Source organism: Aethalodelphis obliquidens, unplaced genomic scaffold (assembly GCF_003676395.1).
Source record: "Aethalodelphis obliquidens isolate GAN/ISIS:26980383/991018 unplaced genomic scaffold, ASM367639v1 scaffold36, whole genome shotgun sequence".
NCBI lineage: Eukaryota > Metazoa > Chordata > Mammalia > Artiodactyla > Delphinidae > Aethalodelphis > Aethalodelphis obliquidens.
Window position 1 is genome coordinate 5,911,001 of NW_020837980.1, and position 23,216 is coordinate 5,934,216.

At 41.2% G+C, this 23,216-nt stretch overlaps 1 protein-coding gene across 3 annotated transcripts in view; it reads right to left on the reverse strand.

Moving 5' to 3' along the window:
• BMAL2 (basic helix-loop-helix ARNT like 2) overlaps positions 1-23,216 on the reverse strand; it is an 86,631-nt gene that overhangs the window by 15,059 nt on the left and 48,356 nt on the right. For all 3 annotated transcript variants that reach the window (XR_003437766.1, XM_027129380.1, XM_027129379.1), the window contains 5 exons: positions 19,577-19,734; positions 14,477-14,556; positions 13,311-13,403; positions 10,213-10,330; positions 9,238-9,381 (listed from right to left, as the gene is read on the reverse strand). Coding sequence is in view for 2 of the 3 variants with exons in the window: in XM_027129380.1 (XP_026985181.1) it covers positions 9,238-9,381; positions 10,213-10,330; positions 13,311-13,403; positions 14,477-14,556; positions 19,577-19,734 (593 nt within the window). In the remaining variant the exon portion in view is untranslated. The remainder of the gene's footprint in view (positions 1-9,237; positions 9,382-10,212; positions 10,331-13,310; positions 13,404-14,476; positions 14,557-19,576; positions 19,735-23,216) is intronic.

The following is a 23,216-nucleotide window of genomic DNA, read 5'->3' on the forward strand; positions in this document are numbered from 1 at the left end:
CAAAAGACACCGCAGAAATACAAAGCATCCTAAGAGACTACTACAAGCAACTCTATGGCAATAAAATGGACAAACTGGAAGAAATGGACAAATTCTTAGAAAGGTATAACCTTACAAGACTGAACCAGGAAGAAATAGAAAGTACGAACAGACCAATCACAAGTAATGAAATTGAAACTGTGATTAAAAATCAGGGGCTTCCCTAGTGGCGCAGTGGTTGAGAGTCCGCCTGCTGATGCAGGGGTCACGGGTTCGTGCCCTGGTCCGGGAAGATCCCACATGCCGCGGAGTGGCTGGGCCCGTGAGCCATGGCCGCTGAGCCTGCGCGTCCGGAGCCTGTGCTCTGCCACGGGAGAGGCCACAACAGTGAGAGGCCCGCGTACCCCCCAAAAAAAAAAAAAAAAAATCTTCCAACAAACAAAAGTCCAGGACCAGATGGCTTCGCAGGTGAATTCTACCAAACATTTAGAGAAGAGCTAACACACAACCTTCTCAAACTCTTCCAAATAATTGCAGAGGAAGGAACACTCCCAAACTCATTCTATGAGGCCACCATCACCCTGATACCAAAACCAGACAAAGATACTACAAAAAAAGAAAATTACAGACCAATACCACTGATGAATATAGATGCAAAAATCCTCAACAAAATACTAGCAAACAGAATCCGACAACACATTGAAAGGATCATACACCATGATCAAGTGGGATTTATCCCACGGATGCAAGGATTCTTCAATATATGCAAATCAATCAAGGTGATACACCATATTAACAAATTGAAGAATAAAAACCATATGATCATCTCAATAGATGCAGAAAAAGCTTTTGACAAAATTCAACACCCATTTATGATAAAAACCCTCCAGAAAGTGGGCACAAAGGGAACGTACCTCAACATAATAAAGGCCATACATGACAAACCCAGAGCAAACATCATTCTCAGTGATGAAAAACTGAAAGCATCTCCTCTAAGATCAGGAACAGGAATGTCCACTCTCACCACTATTATTCAACATAGTTTTGGAAGTCCTAGCCACAGCAATCAGAGAAGAAAAAGAAATAAAAGGAATACAAATTGGAAAAGAAGAAGTAAAACTGTCACTGTTTGCAGATGACATGATACTATACATAGAGAATACTAAAAATGCCACCAGAAAACTACTAGAGTTAATCAATGAATTTGGTAAAGCTGCAGGATACAAAATTAATGCACAGAAATCTCTTGCATTCCTATACACTAATGATGAAAAATCTGAAAGAGAAATTATGGAAACACTCCCATTTACCACTGCAACAAAAAGAACAAAATACCTAGGAATAAACCTACCTAGGGAGACAAAAGACTTGTATGCAGAAAACCATAAGACACTGATGAAAGAAATTAAAGGTGATACCAACAGATGGAGAGATATACCATGTTCTTGGATTGGAAGAATCAATATTGTGAAAATGACTATACTACCCAAAGCAATCTACAGATTCAATGCAATCCCTATCAAATTACCAATGGCATTTTTTATGGAACTAGAACAAAAAAATCTTAAAATTTGTAGGGAGACACGAAAGATCCCGAATAGCCAAAGCAGTCTTGAGGGAAAAAAACGAAGCTGGAGTAATCAGACTCTCTGACTTCAGACTATACTACAAGGCTACAGTAATCGAGACAATATGGTACTGGCACAAAAACAGAAACACAGATCAATGGAACAAGATAGAAAGCCCAGAGATAAACCCACGCACCTATGGTCAACTAATCTATGACAAAGGAGGCAAAGATATAAATGGAGAAAAGTGGTGCTGGGAAAACTGGACAGCTACATGTAAAAGAATGAAATTAGAACACTCCCTAACACCATACAGAAAAGTAAACTCAAAATGGATTAAAGACGTAAATGTAAGACTGGACAGTATATAACTCTTAGAGGAAAATGTAGGAAGAACACTCTTTGACATAAATCACAGCAAGATCTTTTTTGATCCACCTCATAGAGTAATGGAAATAAAAACAAAAACAAACAAATGGGACCTAATGAAACTTCAAAGCTTTTGCACAGCAAAGGAAACCATAAATAAGACGAAAAGACAACCCTCAAAATGGGAGAAAATATTTGCAAATGAATCAACGGACAAAGGATTAATCTCCAAAATATATAAGTAGCTCGTGCAGCTCAATATTAAAAAAACAAACAACCTAATCCAAAAATGGGCAGAAGAGTTAAATAGACATTTCTCCAAAGAAGACATACAGATGGCCAAGAAGCACATGAAAAGCTGCTCAACATCACTAATTATTAGAGAAATGCAAATCAAAACTACAATGAGGTATCACCTCACACCAGTTAGAATGAGCATCATCAGAAAATCTACAAACAACAAATGCTGGAGAGGGTGTGGAGAAAAGGGAACCCTCTTGCACTGTTGGCGGGAATGTAAATTGATACAGCCGCTATGGAGAAAGTATGGAGGTTCCTTAAAAAACTGAAAACAGAATTACCATATGACCCAGCAATCCCACTAATGGGCATATACCCAGAGAAAACCATAATTCAAAAAGACACATGCACCCGAATGTTCATTGCTGCACTATTTACAATAGCCAGGACATGGAAGCAACCTAGATGCCCATCGACAGATGAATGGATAAAGAAGTTGTGGTACACAGATACAATGGAATATTACTGAGCCATAAAAAGGAATGAAATTGGGTCATTTGTTGAGGCATGGATGGATCTAGAGACTGTCATACAGAGTGAAGTAAGTCAGAAAGAGAAAAACAAATATCATATATTAATGCATATACGTGGAACCTAGAAAAATGGTACAGATGAACTGGTTTGCAGGGCAGAAATAGAGACACAGATGTAGAGAACAAACGTATGGACACCAAGCGGGGAAAGCGGCAGGGTGGTGGTGGTGGTGGTGTGAAGAATTGGGAGATTGGGATTGACATATATACAGTGATGTGGATAAAATTGATGACTAATAAGAACCTGTTGTATAAAAACAAAATAAAATAAAACTGAAAAATTCAAAAAAAGAAAATCCTCTCATCCCAAGAATTCTTTAGACTTTTACCTAAATACTGGGGTCATGGGCCTCAATCCTCTCAAACTAATTATTTACAATCAGCTCCACAGGGTAGACTCATGTGCAATCGACTGCATGATTTTAAAAAGAGAAAGACAAAGAAACAAAAACAACCCAAACACTGCCTTAATCCACAGGGTATCTTTTCAAAATCCTTTATGAAATTTTTCTTCCACAAGTTGCCGGCTGGGTCTCTCAACTTGGTATCTTGATGGCTTACTTTGAATTCTCACAGACGCTGATCCTGAGACAAGGATTTGAGTATAAGAAGTGTATTTGAGAGGTGCTCCCAAGGGAACTCTGGCAGGGAAGTGAGACAGGGAAGACAAAGGAGCTAATAATAGATACATTTTTCAACAAGTCCCCACTTTGGGAAACTAAAGCTTAACCTATTGGGGCATTCTGGGAAAAAAATGTAGAACAAGAACCACCGTTATGCAGCTTGAACGGCCTCAAGGAAAAGAGAGCAAGAATATTTATCCATCAGCTCCCCTCAGTCAGTGGATGAGGGACCCTCCGGGGAGCACTGACTCCCCAGCACTGGAGGTCCGCCCCTTGCTGGTACAGGCAGAACTGTCTCTAAGGACCAGAGAAAGAGGTCAAGCAGAGAGTCACGAGTATTGGACACTGGAAGCCAAGGGGCATGAGAGGATGCCACATCTTGTTGCACAAGAAGCCCATGGATTACTGATTATCTTACCAAGATAAATTTAAGAAATACCTAAGATATTTGGTAACAATCATCCATCCTTATCAGCATTTGATTTCACAAGTGGAGACACATAAGCAATCTTAACCCCATTTTAAAAGCTGTTTCAAAATTTGAATCCATGGCATTTATGTTAGAATCATGGTAGAAATAATGTTTTTAATGCCAATCGTGTTTTTAAAAAACTTTTTATTATGGAAAATCTCAAATATTCACAAAATCAGAGAGAATAATATAATGAAGCCCCACTTGAGCGACTCATAGCCAATCTTGAGAAATGGCCTTTCCATAAACCTTAATTTTTATTTTTTTTGGTTGTGTTGGTTCTTAGCTGTGGCTGGCAGGCGCCTTAGTTGTGGCATATGGGCTCCTTAGTTGTGGAAGGAGGGCTCCTTAGTTGCGGCTCGCCGGCTCTTTAGTTGTAGCATGTGAACTCTTAGTTACGGCATGTGTGTGGGATCTAGTTCCCTGACCACAGATCGAACCTAGGTCCCCTGCATTGGGAGTGCAGAGCCTTAACCACTGCGTCACCAGGGAAGCCCCTTAAATTTATTTTCAATTAGCATTAAAAGGGCTGCTTTCTAGTCTCTCTTCTTTTAAATTTAAATATAACGAAGGCAAAAGTAGGAAAGAAAAAATAAGTGACTGCCAGGGCTAGTTTGGGGGAGAGATGAATAGACAGAGCACAGAAGATTTTTAGGGCAGTGAAAATACTCTGTGTGATATTACAATGATGGACGTATGTAATTATACATTTGTCCAAACCCACAGAATGTACAACACCAAGAGTGAACCCTTAGGTAAACTAATGGACTTTGTGTAATTGTGATGTGTCAATGTAGGTTTCACCCTTGTTTTAAAAAATATATATGGTATTCTGGGTGGGGGATGTTGATAATGGGGGAAGCTATACATGTGTGAGGGCAAGGGGTACATGGGAAATCTCTGTACCTCTCTCTCGATTTTGTTGTAAACCTAAAACTGCTCTAAAAAATAGTCTTAAGCAATAATTTAAAATTTTAAATGGAACTGGCACATCCTGGTAAAAGGGAAGAAAAACACCTTTACTAACTACAGGCTTTCTTCATTAATAGGGAGTGGTCTTAAAACATAGTGAATTCCATTAGCTAATTATTATTGGAAAAAACAATGTAGTAGCAACTCTATGCAAAAGATAATCATTTCACTTGACGGACATTGCCTTTGGTTAAAGTAAAATACAAAACAGTCTCATGAGTGGGAAGCCATCCACGTGGCCAATCAGGGTTACATTCTGCGGTTACCTCATTGGGGCCCAGGCATCTGTCTACATACACTGCTCCCCAACTTCCAACTCTTCCACTGTGGGGACTGGCCCTGCTGATGGTTAACACAAGCCCTCATCACCTCTTAGGCCAAATCGACCTCATGCCTTTGGCACAAAGCTTTGGAGTATTAAGAGAATACCTGGTCAAGTACTTGAGCAGATTAAAAAGTCCTCTTTGAAAACATACTTGGCTCTAACTGCAGGCATCTGTGTGGCCCAGCTTCGCGTGGGGATGAGCATCTGTGTGTGGGCGGGGGTACATTCCCACAGCAGGAGCCGACCCCCTTGCTGTGTGTCTGCTGCAGAAATCATCTAGAATGGATCTCTCCCGTTAATAACCTTTGGCATCTAGGAAGCTACTCTAATAGGCGGCATGGCATAGTGGAAAGAAGACAGATTTTAAAGCCAGATTCCTGATTCTGCCACTTTCTATGTGACTTCAGACAAGTTACAGAACCTTTTTCAGCTTCTGGTTTTTCTCATTTGCAAGACTGGGATGGTTTGCACAGGACTGTTATGCAAATTAAATTAGGTACTTATGCAAAGTGCTTGGCGTACAGACTTTAAATACATACTGACTCTCTTTCTTGCTCTTTTATTTTCCCTCTCTTCTTTCTGAGCCACAAATAAGAGCTTACACATAGTGAGTGCTTACTAGGAGCCAAACACCGCCTCAGCTACATGTGATCCTAACCACACTCCCGTGAGGTGCTGTTAGCCTAGCCATTGTATCAGTTTGCTCAGGCTGCTATACAAAATACCACAGACTGGTGGCTTAAACAATAGAAATTTATTTTCTCAAAGTTCTGGGGGCTAGAGGTCCATGATCAAGGTGTTGGAAGGCTTGGTTTCTCCTGAGGCCTCTCTCACTGCATCCTCAGGTGGCCTCCTCTGCGTGTATGCACCCCTGGTGTCTTCTCCTCCTCTTATGAGGATACCAGTCACACCGGATTAGGGCCCCACTCTTATGACCTCCCTTAACCTTTATTACCTCTTTAAAGGCCCTGTCTCCAAATACAGTCACATTGGGAATAAGGCCTTCTACATGTGGATTTAGGGGAAACACAATTCAGTCCACCCACCCATTTTCCATATTTTGAGAGGAACTTGCTTAACGTCACACAGTTGTTAAGCAGCATACCTGACGTTAAAACTCTATTGAATTCAGAGCCCAGGCCCTGTCCACTCTGTCCTAAAGCCTGTCCATCAGCATGGCTGTTGTGAAGCAGGACCTAGTATAAGAACCTGTGACAATGGAGGGACTTAAAGATATTTCAGTTTCTTTAATGCATCACAGAATTCAACTATAAATTAGCTCCAATTGACCGTTTACCAGATATTCTTGAAATATCTGTATTTTCCCAGTAGGATTATCAATATTTATTTCAAAGGAAAGAAACTTTCCCTGCCTCTCTTATACATCTCTAAAACTTATAATTAAAAAAACAATCCTTTTAGAAACCACATGGAAGGACTACAGTTTGATTATTACATTCTTCAAGAATGCTGCTTGGGTTTTTTTTTTTTAACCTATGACTATACACATGTGTTTTTGCTTAAGATTCAGTATTTACAAGACTGCTTTGGAATGCTACCACAGTACCATGTAGTTTCACAGAAGATATCTCACTTTCCTTTCGGTATCTTTACAAAGGGTTAAAAGGCCAGACACAGAAAGCATTATACCTCTAAGATTATTATTAGTGACTAACTGTATATATTCAGTCATGTGCTGTCCTAGAATTTGACAAATAATGAAATGAAAACTCTAAGGTAAGAGAAAGGACGAGCCTAGACAAGGTAGGGTCCTACCACCGATTTGTGACTGCAGTCCTGTATTTCAAGACAAACTGTAAAATGCCAACTTAATAAACATACATTTATTTTCAGCAAGGCCAAGATTCCTTTGGTTTCCACTGCAGAGCCTTTTCAGATTTCCTTATTGGAGTTCTGGTAGAGAAAAATGATCCAAGCTGTTTCCCATCCTAGTCAGCTGGGGCCCGCATAACAAAGCACTACAGGCTGAGTGGCTTGAATAACAGAAGTTTATTTCCTCATAGGTTTGGAGGCTGGAGCTCCGAGGTCAGGATGGCAGCATAGCTGAGTTCTGGTGGGGACTCTCGTCCTAGCTCACAGACAGCTACCATCTCGCTGTGTGCTCACAGACTGCAGACTCTCTGGGGTCTCCTCTTAGAAGGAGGGCATCACCCTCATGACCTCACCTAAACGTAATTATCTCCCAAAAGTCCCATCTCCAAATACGACCACATTGGACTTCAACATACGGATTTTAGGGGACATAATTCAGTCCATAGTATTTGCACAAAATGTCTTGGGGGAAAAAAAATCTCAAAATGTGTTTAAATTGCTTCTTTGGTGAAAGAAAGACCCTATAATGTAGACTAATTCACTGGATTCTTAATTGTTCTTGTAGACTGAGGAGCAATGATGTGGTCAGTGAATCAGGAACAAAGGGCAAGAGGACGGTCACTTATGCCTTCAGTAAATGTTTCAGTGCCTACTGTGTGCCAGGCATCATGGAAAGAGAAATGAAGCTCTCAGTTTAGTGTGGGAGGCAAACAAAAAAGTAATAATAATTTTGATACAGTGTGGAAAGGGCCGTGATGTAAGAGATGCTCAGGATTATTAATGGATTAGCAAACGCGGGTACTGGGGACTCAAGCCAACCAACAAGGGGAGGGTGTCAGGGAAGATTTCCTGGAAAGAGGTGTTGCCTGTGCTTTAATGGTCCAGGATCTGCCAATGGGCATTCCTTCCAGCAGGCTGCCCTGGTGCTGCTGTTGGCATCCTGTTTTGGAGATCTGAGTCTGGGAAGCCTCCAGGGCCGCAGGCTTGACAGGCACCAATCTTTTCTTCCACACTGGGCACTTGTCAATTCAGGATTAAACCTTCATTAGGGTGGAGAAGCACATCACCAAGCTGTCCTCTTAAATCTTTCATATCTCCACTGATCATCCTGTAGTCTTCCTTATTCGGGGACAGATCTTTTGAAATGTTTGTGAGGTTCTCCTAGCTGGTCTACACGTCTTGCCCTTCCTGTGGTCTTAATATGAAGTCCTAAGGGGGGCAGACCCAGGGTGTCTGATTTAGTACTTCATATGTTACTGCGGTGATGGCAATGGTCACTTAGCTCCCACTGGACCTCATATAACATGAAAAAAGTCTTTCTCACTGTCAGGTGAGGGGTCTACTAAAAGCAGAGAGGTGTTCCTAGGGGTATCCTGTGACTCATCTATTACTTCTCTAATCTCTAAAGCAATGGCCTTCAAACATTATTTTGCACGCTATAAAAAAACTGTAAGCGGGCTTTCCTGGTGGCGCAGTGGTTGAGAGTCCGCCTGCCGATGCAGGGGACGCGGGTTCGTGCCCCGGTCCGGGAAGATCCCACATGCCGCGGAGCGGCTGGGCCTGTGAGCCATGGCCACTGAGCCTGCACCAGTCTCGGCATTGCTGCCCAGGGCATCCCCTCTTCCTCTACCCTTTCCTCTTCTTGTGTTCCCAAAGAATCTCATACTTGACACAAGAGTTTAAAGCAGTGGTTCTCAAAAAGAATAGAGAGGTTGCAACCTACGCAGTTGCAAGGTTGAGAAACAAAGAGTAAGATGCTAGGCCAGGGGGCAGAGGGTGAGATCAGGTTTTACAGAAGTAAAATGGTTATCCTGGACACTAGCCATGCACCACAACAAAGAGATGACTGAAATATTAGTACTAAATAAGTCCCCGTGGAAACTCTTTTCTTTACAGAAGGAGAGAGAAATTAATCTGGTAGTCTTTAAAACACAAACAAAACTTGATAATGTTAGCCTCTACTCAATTTATAACTTGCATCAAACATCACAGAGATTTCAGCCATGTTAAGGTAGTTGGGTTGGCCGCCAAGGTTTTCTCTCATGTGGACTGCTGTGTAGGTTAGCTGATTCCCTTATGGTTGGATCTACTTAACACGGTCTTGGTTCACCAGAACCAGAATTATTTAGATAAATAAATGCTTTTGGCCTCAATTATTTGCCTTGACCATTCAGCTTATTTTTTTTTCTTGTACAGAAAATATTTAGGACATTTAATTTTATATCCATGGCTCAAATCACTTGACATTTCAAAAGGACAATACCTTTCTTCTTTGAGTTGAGTAAGCATTCGTGCTCTTCTTTAACAGAGATTTTACAGCTCTTGATTCGACAGAAAAAGGATCGTCTTGAGCCAGAATACACACAACTCCTTGCGGTGTGGAAATTACTGTGAGCTTGCAAACCAGCTTTCATAGTGCAAAGAGGTAAGAGAATAGGTAGAAAATAATATTTTCAAATAATTTTGAAATCTATCTCCTAACATTTTCTGGTCATCTATTACTTGAGAAATGGTTATTGACATTATTATACCGTAAGCCCCAAAGTGAAACATACCAAAAAAATGTATTTGTCAAGCAATCACATTTTGATAACTTATAATCACTTGAAATTTACCTTTATATTTTTCCCCAGGGGGGCAGATAGTAAAGATAATTTAAATGAAATAAAAATTAAATGAAAAAAACCTTAACTAAAACAGTAATCAGTAGCATAAAGCATTATTATTTTTATATTATAAATAATTATTAGGCAATAAGCATTTTCAGAGAAGAAAATTATTTCTGGAGAAGATAAAGAATATGTATACTTCTCAAGCACAATTATACAAGGCCTTTCACATTGAGTAGACCTAACTAACACATTTAAGAAAGAGAATAATTGTCCCTCAGCATACAACTAAATAATAAAAAAACTCCTGCAATTTTTTTTATCCCAAATGATACTTTCCTATAAATATTTTATTAGCATATGAAAAATAGAGAATATGAAGTAATCACATTTTCCCCAAAGCATCTTCAGATGAATGTATTTGTTTTTATATATGTGTACAAATACATGAATTCTCTATATAGTTATATATTTTTTTAAACTGAGGTTGATGATTATAAAGTTTACTAAATAATTCTCCTCTTGATAAAATCATAATTAGCTAATGTTTTCAAAACACCGTACAGACGTACTCTGAAGTAATAATTACATTTACATAAAATGGTAAGAATGCTGAAATGAGTACTTACTTTCGGCATCTATTAGCTTCTCTCTTGGTGAAATATCAGAGGAAGAAAGTTGTTCCTTTACTTCGGCAACATCTTTTGGATGTAAGAAGTCAAATAAGCTTTGTCCAGTCAAACTAGCCTATTTATAAGGTAGATGTTCATTGAAAATCAGTATCATGTCATTTCTGCCTTTCCTCATACAGACATAGGATACTCTTTCTTTGGTTTAAAGTGGCTTTTTCTTAAGCTCAGGTACATTTACTGTACTGGGTGACCTTAGCTTGGTCAGTGTTAAAAACAGTGATACGTGTAGATAGAAAAGAACACATGCACACAGACCCATAACTGGATACACACAAACCACATACACACACCTAATAACTAACATTCTATTTATTCTTGTTACTCTTGGTAACATCCCCAATTCACATGTTACTTCAAGGCATATTATTATTTACTTTAAACTTAACCATTAGTAAAAGAGATTATATTACAGAATAAACAGAAGTCAGAGAATACCTGTGATTTTTATGGTGTAACTCAAATTTACCATACTGCTTACAAATAATTACCATACTGTTGATAACTCAAATCCAACCTGGAATACGTCTCATTTGGCATTCCACTTCTCCCCACATGCACAGCATTCCTCAGCCCATGACTTTGCTTGCATGGTCTCATCACCTGGAATTCATTACCTTTTCTCTAGAAACTCAGTTCCCTGGCTGATCCAGCCAATTGCCTTTTACTCCCTGAATTCCAAGTTTCCTTCTCCCAACCTGAAATGTCTTCCTCCCCTTCTCTGCTCATCTTAAAGCCTAGGAGACATTCTACTTCACATGTGAAGCCCACAGTGATCACCCCTCTTCTGAACTCCTTTATTACCCAAGCAGACATTCCTACAGAAGGGAAAAAAAAGGACCAGCTGGCCCAAGTGGCCTGGAGTGCTTGGCAGTTAGATATCGCTATCAAAAACAAAACAAAAAAACCCCACTAGCAATCTGATTTATACATCAGTCTATCGTGTGACTGGCTAAGATAAGTCTATACCCAGAACTGCTTCAGAGCAAATCAGTTTTTTTTTTTTTTTAACTGAAGTACAGGTGATTTACAATGTTGTGCCAATCTCTGCTGTTCTAGACAAATCAGATTTCTGAGGCTGAAAAGCTGAAGACCAGACCCTGTACCATGGGGATCCCAAAGTCCTCCTGAGCAGTCAGTGAGTCTCTTGAATGGTCTCTGAAATGCAAAGTCAGTGTCCAGTGGGGCTGGCCTCCATGTTACTAATTTGGAACTTAAGAGCTACCTTGAATTGTCAAGTATCTTGGTGTGTATGTATGTGTGTGATGTTCTCTATTTCCAATTAGAAGACAGAAAAATCAAGTCTTGCCCTGCTTTTGTGTCCCCACCTATAACCAGCTGCATGATTCATTTGGTCTTCACTCCCTCTGTATGTAGGTTCATAAAATCTTTTTCTGTTATTTAACTCATTTTCTATGAATGCCTTCTATCTCTCCAAATTTTCAAGTTTGGGGGGAATACAGGCAGAGATTAATGGGAGTTATTTAAGATTAAAGCTGGGGGCTATCTTATTTCTATATTATTTATTATATCTTTATATATATTATTATTATCTTTTTTACAATGGTGTGTTAGTTTCTGCTTTATAACAAAGTGAATCAGCTATACATATACATATGTCCCCATATCTCTTCCCTCTTGCGTCTCCCTCCCTATCCCACCCCTCTAGGTGGTCACAAAGCACCGAGCTGATCTCCCTGTGCTATGCAGCTGCTTCCCACTAGCTATCGGATTTACATTTGGTAGTGTATATATGTCCATGCCACTCTCCCACTTTGTCCCAGCTTATCCTTCCCCCTCCCAGTGTCCTCAAGTCCATTCTGTAGTAGGTCTGCATCTTTATTCCCGTCCTGCCCCTAGGTTCTTCACGACCATTTTTTTTTTTAAGATTCCATATATATGTGTTAGCATATGGTATTTGTTTTTCTCTTTCTGACTTACTTCACTCTGTATGACAGACTCTAGGTCCATCCACCTCACTAAAAATAACTCAATTTTGTTTCTTTTTATGGCTGAGTAATATTCCATTGTATATATGTGCCACATCTTCTTTATCCATTCATCTGTCGATGGACACTTAGGTTACTTCCATGTCCTGGCTACTGTAAATAGAGCTATATATATTATTTTTATTATGTATTATATTATTCTATTTCTATTTTGAAGGAGACCACAGGTGCTAGTTTATTCACTCTGTTGGTTTCAGTGCTATAGTTTTTGAGTAACTAGTTTAAATTAAATGGTGTTCAGTAAAAAGGAGGCAAATCAGTCACACCACTAGTTAAATGAAAGATGTATTTCAGAGTTTGTTGCCAGAGCCTAGATAAAAAGCTGTTTTGTAGTGTGTGTAACTTAATAAATAATAATGCTGTCTCTTGCAGGAAATAGAGAAGGGTGACCGATATTTTTCAGACACTCAAATGTGATATCGTATTTAGTGCTTACATCCTGAGAGACAGGTATAATCATAATTTCCACTTTTTACATAGGAGGAAGCTGAGGTTCAGGAAAATGAAATAACTTGCTGAAGGAAGTGAACACTCCTGTCAATAACAAAAATTCATACTTTTTCCACACATCTTCCCATCTCTCTTAGTTCTAACTTAGCAGAAGCCAATCCCACAGCCCAATGGGAAGAAAGAGTTCAGAAAAAGAGCTTCAAGATATGTTTTTTTTTTTTTACAAAATAAACATAGTGGGACTTCCCTGGTGGTCCAGTGGTAAAGAATCGCCTTCCAATGCAGGGGACATGGGTTCGATCCCTGGCTGGGAAACTACGATTCCACATGCCATGGGGCAACTAAGCCCACATGCCACAACTACTGAGCTCGTGCGCCTCAACTAGAGAGCCCGCGTGCCTCAAACTAGAGCCCATGCACCGCAACTGGAGAGAAGCCCGCATGCTGCAACGAAGAGCCCACACCACAACGAAAGATCCTGCATGCCTCAACTAAGACCCGACGCAGCCACACACCCCCACAAAAAATTTTTTTTTAAATTAATAAACATAGTAAGAAAATATCCTCAGTTTTGGATACCTGATCATAATTAAGTATTTTGGAGACTGATTTAGAAATGAAGAGAATTTTTCCTCTTTCACATCCAACCACAAATAGGAAGCCTTCTGCAGTCTAGAATTTAAAAATACAAAGTGAATATTTTAAAAATACAAAGTGAATTCTGTCTCTCTCATACACATACATTCAGATTTGGAGGAAATTATTGTAGCAATGAAACTAGTAGAGTGGTCATAAGAGCTAGTAAAATTAATTTTAAGAAATTTTCTCACTACATAAAAAGACTGATAAAATCAAATTGAACCCCAGTCTAAAGTAATGTTTTTGACTTGGAAAGTCCAGGCATGGAATATCTAGTTGAGATATTTCAAAATATAAAAATTACCTATGTTGAATTCTATACTCATATAGAAACTCTGTAAAGATATCAAAACACATCAATAACAGTTGCCCGTGGATGCACTGAGACGGAAGGACTGTGCAGATTGGGATGAAGGAAGCATCAGGAATACTATATTTGAATTCAGCTGTTCAAATAAAAAAGGGGCTCTTTAAAAAAATTAAAAGAAAAACGGACAAACGTATATCAAAAATCTTTCTATTTAATCATACTAAGGCATAGAGCCTAGTAGTAATAGCACAAGATCAAGACATGTATTACCTCCTGGGAGCAGGATAAGCCAATGACATGGTCACATTTTCCACGTCAAATAAACCTGTAGACCAGTGAATCTGAAACCCAGGCATGCACGTGAAATGATGAGGACAGAAATGGCAAAGCATCGACTAATAACTCAATCAGTAAGCAGTGGCTGGCTCATCTGCAGAGAACAGGATCCTGAAGGAACTGAGTACAAGGTAGGTGGCCTTGAAGGAGGTGCCAATAGTGGGGAGTAGAGCCTACGGTGTGGGAAGTGAGTGCAGCAGGCAGTGTAAGGAGCTTAGCATTAAAGACAAGCTATGCTCTCTCCTTTGGAAAGTGCCTATCCTCTGCCTCTACATTCATTAGCCCAAACTAATAAGACATATTTACTTGCATAACTTAAATTTTTATCTTAAAGGAAATTTGGTATAATACAGAGTCCTGTATGTTTAGAACAGGAATTTTTAGAACTAAAAATCTTCCTCCCTTTCAAACAAAAATGAAAGGACAAATACAACTTAAACAAACATATCTCTTAACTTACCTTAAGAATTAAGTGTCTGAGCTCATTATCCTGAATGAATGAAGGTCTGTAATTATTTCCTGCATAAGAACTTGTCATACCTGAAAATAAAGAAGTCAATTAGTTATTAAAAATAGAGATGGAGGGACTTCCCTGGTGGTGCAGTGGTTAAGAATCCACCTGCCAATGCAGGGGACATGGGTTCGAGCCCTGGTCTAGGAAGATCCCACATGCCACGGAGCAACTAAGCCTGTGCACCACAACTACTGAGCCTGCGCTCTAGAGCTCACGAGCCACAACTACTGAGCCCCTGAGCCACAACTACTGAGCCCGCGTGCCACAACTACAGAAGCCCGCACGCCTAGAGCCCGTGCTCCGCAACAAGAGAAGCCACCACAATGAGAAGCCTGCGCACCACAACTAAGAGTAGCTCCCGCTCACTGCAACTAGAGAAAGCCCACGTGCAGCAACAAAGACCCAATGAGCCAAAAATATAAATAAATAAATAAATAAAATAGAGTAATAAAATAGAGTATTTCTTTAAAAAAAATTAGAGATGGAAATGTAGTAAATGCTCAGTGAACATTAGCAATGCTGCTGTTGCTATTGGTGACAACGACGATGATGGTATTTTCTCTTTTAGCACACTCTAAGACCTCTTCCGTAATCATTCTCTTTCTTCGTTATTACTAGACTGAAATGTCTAGTAATACAGCCTCTCAGACTGTAAATTCTTAGAACTACTTATTCCATTATACTCAAATGTGCAGACAGTAAGAGCTGTATATTGAAAAGTAATAAAGTGCAATATATTATCTATAACATTATAATAACATGCAACAATATTCATGACTCTGGTTATTTTTATAATTTCTTAGCTTATTAAAACTGATCATATGAATTACCCTGAATAGAGAGATTCTGGAATTCTAAGCAAATTTTATGGATTCATAAGATTTCCCATAGGACCCTTTAAAGATCATATGGAGACTTCTGATAATACAAAAAAATGTATAAAATATAAATGAAATAATTCACTTTAAGCCCTTAGCATAGAGGTTACTGTATTAAAAGGAAAGTCTCTAAAGAAACCAGAAGAGCTGGGAAAATGATAAGTAATGATCATGTCAAAGCTAGGTAAAATTTGACCTGAGCGAAGTAAGGGAAGAACTAAAAGTACGTTTGTCTTGAGGGCATCCACCAACCTTGACAGGGAAAGCCCTTCATGGCCACAAGGGGGCGCAGGGGACAGTTCATCAAGCCAAGGTCTGCTGTCCCCAGATAACCTCCAAGCAAGGGTGATTCAAAAGTAAATCACATTTCCCTCCCTTACACTTCCCAACCTCCCTAACCCTAAACCCCTCCTTCTAGGCACCGCAAGGAAAGATGCTTTTGCAAAAGAAAGGTAGGGTAACACCCTGAGACATGTTAACCATTAATTGGTCCTTGGATGAATTTATAGCTGAAACTCACCAACTACCTAAGTGGTTGGGAAAAAACAAAACCAGAAAAATCACACACACTCATGGAGTGATTTGGTAAAGTCTTCTCAGACCGGCAGCACCCCTTAAAGGCCTGGCATAAGCAAACGAAATCTCTTTTGGAATCTACCTTCTAGGTAGCCCTCAAAGAATTCCCCCAAATGACTACTTATTATTATTATTATTACTACCCAGTAGCCTGGTAGGAGGGAGTTGAGAAAGGGATGAAAGATGCAGACTCTGCGTGCCAGGCCAGGCACAGGAATAAATCAATGTGAGTGAGGCGCTGACACTTCCAGGCTGGCCTGAAGAGAGGTTGGCGGAATCGTGCTGAGGAAAGCCGGTCAGTGTCTGTCAGCCAGAATGGGCGAGCCCTGACGCAACAGGAGAGTGAGGACGTGAGGACGTGAGGACGTGAGGACGTGAGGACGTGCCAGGGAGAAAAAGAAGGCAGTCAGCAAAGAGCTGAAGCCAGGGTGAGGTGAGCTAACAAAATGCAAGCCGTGCGATTCTGTACGCCTGCCAAAGGGCAGTGACAAAGTTGATTCTCAGATTCTGGTGGCAAAAATAAATGAGGAAACATGATCACTGACTTCTGTTATAAAGTTCATCACCATCATTAAAAAATGACAGTATGACAATGATCATTATAATAAGGATAATAATGATCAATATGACAATAACAATTCTTCCTCCTGTCCTCTGACCACCACCTCCAGCATCAAGAAACCCTGTGCTCTTTCTCTGACATCTGTCTTAGGACAAACTTCATATGATATCACTTACATGTGGAATCTAAAAAAATGATACAAATAACAGAAACAGTATTTACAAAACAGAAACAGACTCACAGACGTAGACTCACACTTGTGGTTACCAAAGGGGAAAGGTGTTGGGGGAGGGATAAATTAGGAGTTTGGGATTAATGGATACAAAATAAACAACAAGGACCTACTGTATATGTATAGCTCAATATATACTTTGCTGTACACCTGAAACTAACACAACATTGTAAATCAACTATACTGCAGTAAAAAAGAGAACAATAATGAAAAAAAGAGAAACACTGTGCTCCCCCTTTACACTTGTCCTTTACTCTTAACAACCCTATGAGGCAATGCATTATCCCTGTTTCACAGCTGTGGGAGTTGAGGGTTAGAATGTGAAGTAACTTAAGTCCCATGGCAATTAAGGCAGGGAGCCAGGATTCGAACCCAGGTTTGCCTCCAGGACCCACGCATGCATTATTGGCTCCCAGGTGTTCAGACCCACGCAGGTTCTCAGAAAGCACCTGCTGCTGCAGAAGAAGGCTTACTCCAAATGTGGTCTGCAAACCACTGTCGTCATCACCCCGTGGTGAGATGAGCACAGAAATTAAGAATACACATTTAGACACTTTTATGGAAACATAACACTGTTGTGGCATCCCAGCCCATAAGCGTTTTTCCACTGATTAATTGTACCGTATTTTACAATGGATGGGGGTGGGGAGCACTTGCTCTTCCCCCCAGATAGTCTGCAAAGCACTGCTGCAGAGTGTAGAGAAAAAAAATCATTTCACCATCCTCTGTCTTCAAAGTAATTACGTGTGGACCATCCACGTGCAGCCTTCTCATGATCTGGCATCTGGGCATTTGTGGATCGAGTTGGGGTACACTCTGGCTAGGGCACTGGAATGCAGCCCCAGCTGCTTTAAGTCATCTCATCCGTGGGTAGCACTGACTAAGGATCTGGTCAGGATGTGTGATGCGTACATGACCACTTCGCTTCAGCGTAGAAGGGCCAATGGTGAAATCTACGCTCTGTTCCAAAGAATCCCTTCTGGATTTAGGCAGCATCTCCTCCCTACTGAGCTGCCCCTCGTCCCACGCGTACTTCCACATAACATTTATCACACTGGGTGTTAATGACCTCCTCCGGGGTCTGTCTCCCTTGTCCACCACGAACCCCTCCAAGCACAGAGATCTTGCCTCCTTCATTTTCCTAACCCCAGCACAGGACAGGAACCGAGCTGATGCTCATTTCATGTTTGTTGAATTAGTTGACTGATTCATGGCTTTTCCCTTAGGTCCTCTTCTGCCAGGACGTTGTGAATGTGAAAACTGTTGGGTAATTTTAGGGCTGCAAGCAAATGACCTCGGTTGAGCCTGCTAATGTTCACTGCTAAAAGATTTAAGGGAAGTGTTGCATACAACTTATGCAAGACCCAGTTGTGGGTAAAAGAGAATCTTCTTTCACAACAGACTCTTATGAACCAAAGACCTCCTATCAGACTCCCAAAAGGAAGCCTGCCAGGCAGTCTCCCAACACCTGGGCTGCTCTCTGCATGGCACTGAAGGGATCAAGGGCTGAACTTGCTTTTCCCCACTGCCTGCGCTCCAGATCTGCATGCACTCAGCTGATCACAGTGCATAAGTCATTTTTCTACCATCTGTGGAGATCTAAGGAAGGTGATCTAAAGTAAAACTTGCACACATTACTACTGAATAGCCCTTTAATAGCTGTCTCTAGTTTTACTTCCTAATTTGCCAATGCCCCCTCCTCCTCCAATCCGAACAGATTTGCCAGGATTTTTTGTCTCATTATGAAGTAAGATCCTCTTTGTCTGGGCTCCAGTTTGCACCTGGAGTCCAGGGAGCACTGCTTTCCTCTAAGCCACTTTAACTTGACTTGGCAAAGTCTCTATGTTCAGACCACAGAACTTCCTTTTCCCTGAAACAGATTCCTTTTCCTGGTATGCAGTATAGGACAGAGATCTAAAGAAGACCCTTGGTCTTCCTTTGCTTATTCCTTTCTTATACTTTTTGAGCCAGATTTCACTATAATCTTTTAGATCTTTACAAATCTGAACTTTCAGAGTCTTCTCAGTGGTCTGCAGCGAACTCCTCTGCCGGTCCTCTGATAATCTCAATATGAATTTATGTCATTAACATTCCTGTACCTAAAACTCAATTCTATTTCCATCATTCTGCCCCCCAAGTCAGACCAGGGTTATTCCCAAACCAGATGTGATTTCGACTACACATATGCACAGAACACTTATTACACTTTGATTTAAAATTCAAGCTCAAATAGGGGAACTTCTAAAGTCAGAAACCATCCCACACGCCCCGAGAAGCATCAGCTAAGGACCTCCTTCACCCAATGTCTCGTAAATGTGAGAATATCTTAGAACAGTAAGGTGTGATGCATTTTCAGGTACTACTTACAAGTCTGAATAAAGTTTTAAGAGAAATTGCTGAATTTAAGGAGGTTTTCTTTTCTAATAGTGGAAATCTGTCAATAACTTAAAATTATAATAATTAACATTTAAAAACTTCTAAAATATTGAGAGGTATGTACAGCAGGTTTTATCATCTTCATATTATGTATGAGAAAACTAGGAGAAATATAAAGGCTTTTCAAGTTCACATAGTAAACTCAAGATGAAGCTTTTAGTGAAACCAAGTTTTCTGACATCCAAATTAGTATTTTCTCCACGTACAGAATACGGACAAGCATCAAAATGAATACCCATAAAGTTGAAAGACACATCTGTATAAAATCTCAGTAGCCAATAACAACAAAACAAACCCATCAGGGACTTCAATTACAGGGAAGACTTCACAAATCCAAGTGTGGAGGCCATTTTCAAACTCACCTTTTAAAGATCTCAAGTGTTCAACAGCCATTCTTAAAACTGTCAGTTTGTCCAGTTTCCGTGCCATGGGATTGCACTGAGGGATCATCGCGGACAGTTTTTCAATCAGGTTGTTCATTTTATCTCTCCTGCGCTTTTCGGTTTGGCTATGAGCTTCTCTAAGAAGGAGAAAGAGCTTCCATTATAGTTAACATTTAACAGACCCCCAGTGACCCCAGAGGCAGCAGTGGGAGCACGGGTGAGGCCAGCAAGCCCCCACTGTTCTTCCTCCCGACTTTGGCCCTGCAGGTGGCATTCAGGGAAGAGGCGGGAGTGGCACTCATTCACACTGCTTTTACCTCCACCCCCCATACCCTTGCTCCTTCCTTCCTGACCTTATTCCCTGAAACCTTCAAGAACTAAGACCTCTGTGTGAGAGCTGCAGCAGGTGGTTTTTTAGCTTCCCTCCAGTCGTAGAGGAAGAATGGGCCGCCTTCTATTCAAAGCTAACTCCTTTCTGGTCTTTGCTTGCACAGTTATCAGCATTTTAAGCTCATTCTCTTTCACAGCTCCTTCTATGCGTCGATAAATGGGCTCAAGTCTCTTCCCTTTGAGGAAGAAACTCCTTTCCAGAATTCTAGGGATTTTTTTTCCTTGCTAATGTCTTCCCTCCTTGGCCAGCTTCCTGAGAGTACGGTCTCCACTTAACGTTTCATCTCCCAGGTGCCTCTCCTATCAAAATCAACCTCCCAGGAATTCCCTGGTGATGCAGTGGTTAAGAATCCGCCTGCCAATGCAGGGGACACGGGTTTGATCCTGGGTCCAGGAAGATCCCACATGCCATGGAGCAACTAAGCCCGTGAGCCACAACTACTGAGCCTGTGTGCCGCAACTACTGAAGCCCATGCACCTACAGCCCGTGCTCCGCAACAAGAGAAGCCACTGTAACGGGAAGCCCACTCACTGCAACGAAGAGTAGCCCCCGCTCACCGCAACTAGAGAAAGTCCATGGGCAGCAACGAAGACCCAGTGCAGCCAAAAAAAAAAATTGAAATCAAATCATCCTCCCAGCCCCCATTCCACTACAACTACTCTAGCAGAGGTCATCCTCATGTTATGCAACCCCAGGTGATCCCTGCCTTGAATTTGACACTATTGCCATTTCTCATTCTTCGCTGGCTTCTGTGACCTCTCCGCTCCTCCAGCCTCTCCGCTCAGCTCCGCCCCCTTAGCCTCCCTACTCAGCTCTTCCTCTGTCCTTCAATACTGGCCCCCCAGAGACCCCTCACTTGACACCACTCTCTCCTCACGTATAGCTTCATCCTAAGAGACTGCACACCTTCATAAGGCTTTACAACTACTCATAAGCTACTTACCATTCAATCCCTATCTCATTCATTCTTTATCCAATTCCCAACCTTCAGAACTAAAATTATGCACCTCAGGGATTCATAAGCCCCCTAACACTCGAAATCCCAAACTGAATGCATTCTCTGCAGCTGACCCCATTTTAATCCTTCCTCTGCCAGCCCTGATTACTCTTCCTTCTATAGGGTTTATCTTGATTGGTGACGCCACTAGACTAGCTCTAGACCCTCCCTCCCTTCTTCACCCTGAAGAGCCAAATAACCACAAACTCCTATAAATTCTAGTTCTTAAAATAGTTCTTAAATGTTTGAGATGGCTTGAGCCACGTGGTCAAACTGAAGTTGCAGAGTCACTTTCCCTGGAGTACACATCCTGAGGAGCCTGAACATGGGAGGGCACTTGGGGCACCAGGACGCGCAGCTAACTTTGAATTTCAGATAAACAGTGAATACTTTTTTAGTATAAGTATATCCTTGTGCAATATTTGGGACATACTTGTACTAAAAAGTCTTCATTACATATCTGAAATTCACAGTTGGCCAGGTGTCCTGTATTTTCTCTGGCAGCCTAGTCTGGGGGGGCCTCATTCACACTCCCCAGCAGCCAGTTCAGCAGATGAGGGGCAGTCTTGGCCTCCGGATGACACCACAACGATGTGATGTCACTTAATCCCCTCTCATCTCTGTGCCCCTTTTCTAACTCAGAGGTCACGTGACTTGTCTATGAGCATGAGGCTGAAACTTGAACCACACATGGCCCCGGTCTCTCGAGCCTCCTGCTATTATCACAGTGCTCAGCAAAGTGGTCGCCACAGCCCAAGAGAGAACTGGTTCTTCCCAGGGTAAAATGGTCATTCAGCTGCATTGACATAAGAGAAATATTGGCAACATGTGAAACGTTGAACAAGTAATGCAACCTAAGCACTCTCTCTTAAGATTTGTTAAGAATCTTGTGGTTATAGATGATCTTATTTGCAAAGCAGAAATAAAGACACAGACATAGAGAACAAATGTATGGATACCAGGGGGAAGGAGGGGATGAATTGTGCGATTGGGATTGACATATATACACTACCATGTATAAAACAGATAACTAATGAGAACCTGCTGTATAGCACAGGGAACTCTGCTTGGTGCTCTGTGGTGACCTAAATGGGAAGGAAATCCAAAAAAGAGGGCATATATGTATACATATGGCTGATTCACTTTGCTGTACAGCAGAAACTGATACAGAAGTGTAAAGCAACTATACTCCAATAAAAAAATAAAAAAATAAATTAAATAAAATAAACATATCTAGGTTCTGAGTGGGGAAAAGAAAGAATCTTGTGGTTACAAGTGACAGAAACCTTCACTTAAACTGACTTAAAAAGTATAAAAAGGGCTTCCCTGGTGGCGCAGTGGTTGAGAGTCCACCTGCCGATGCGGGGGACACGGGTTCGTGCCCCGGACCGGAGGGATCCCACGTGCCGTGTAGCGGTTGGGCCCGTGAGCCATGGCCGCTGAGCCTGCACGTCCAGAGCCTGTGCTCCACAGCGGGGGAGGCTGCAGCGGTGAGGGGCCCGCGTACCTCGGAAAAAAAAAAAAAAAAAAGAAAGAAAAAGGTTATATTAAAACAAAAGAAAAAAAAGAAGAAGAAGAAGAGTTTGGGGAAGGCAATCTAATGGGAAAGAGGAAAAATAGGAGACTCGTCCCGATCTGTTCTTAGAGACTTTAAACTAGATGGAAGAGTGGGGCCAAGGCAGGAAGCGCTGGTGGAGCTCCATCCGCCCAACCACTCACGCTTGGCCAGTGACACTCGTGGAACAAAATCAGTACTTTGGGGTGAACTGGATGGAATTCAAGTTACCTGTGTAGTTACATAAAATGCAGTTATCTGCTCGTACTTTGGTCTATTCATGAGCAATTTTTATTTATGTTTATTTTTGGCCACACCACACGGCTTGCAGGATCTTAGTTCCCCGACCAGACTGAACCCAGGCCACAGTAGTGAAAGCGCTGGGTCCTAACCACTGGACCAGGGAATTCCCCCATGAGAACTTTTTAAAGATTTATGATTTTTAAAATGTTATGATTACCTACTTGCTATAATGTTCACCTCTTCTTTCTAACAATATTACCCATTAGCATGGACAGTAGCAGTGGAAAGAGATGCCTGATTCCAGGAATGTAGAGCAGAAGGGAAAGTGACTTCTCTTAGAGCCAGGGTTTTGAGGGAGATGAGAACAGGTAGGAACAAGGTCACTTGGGAATAATGGATGATGATGCTGGGAGCTAGGAAAGACAGAGGAAGG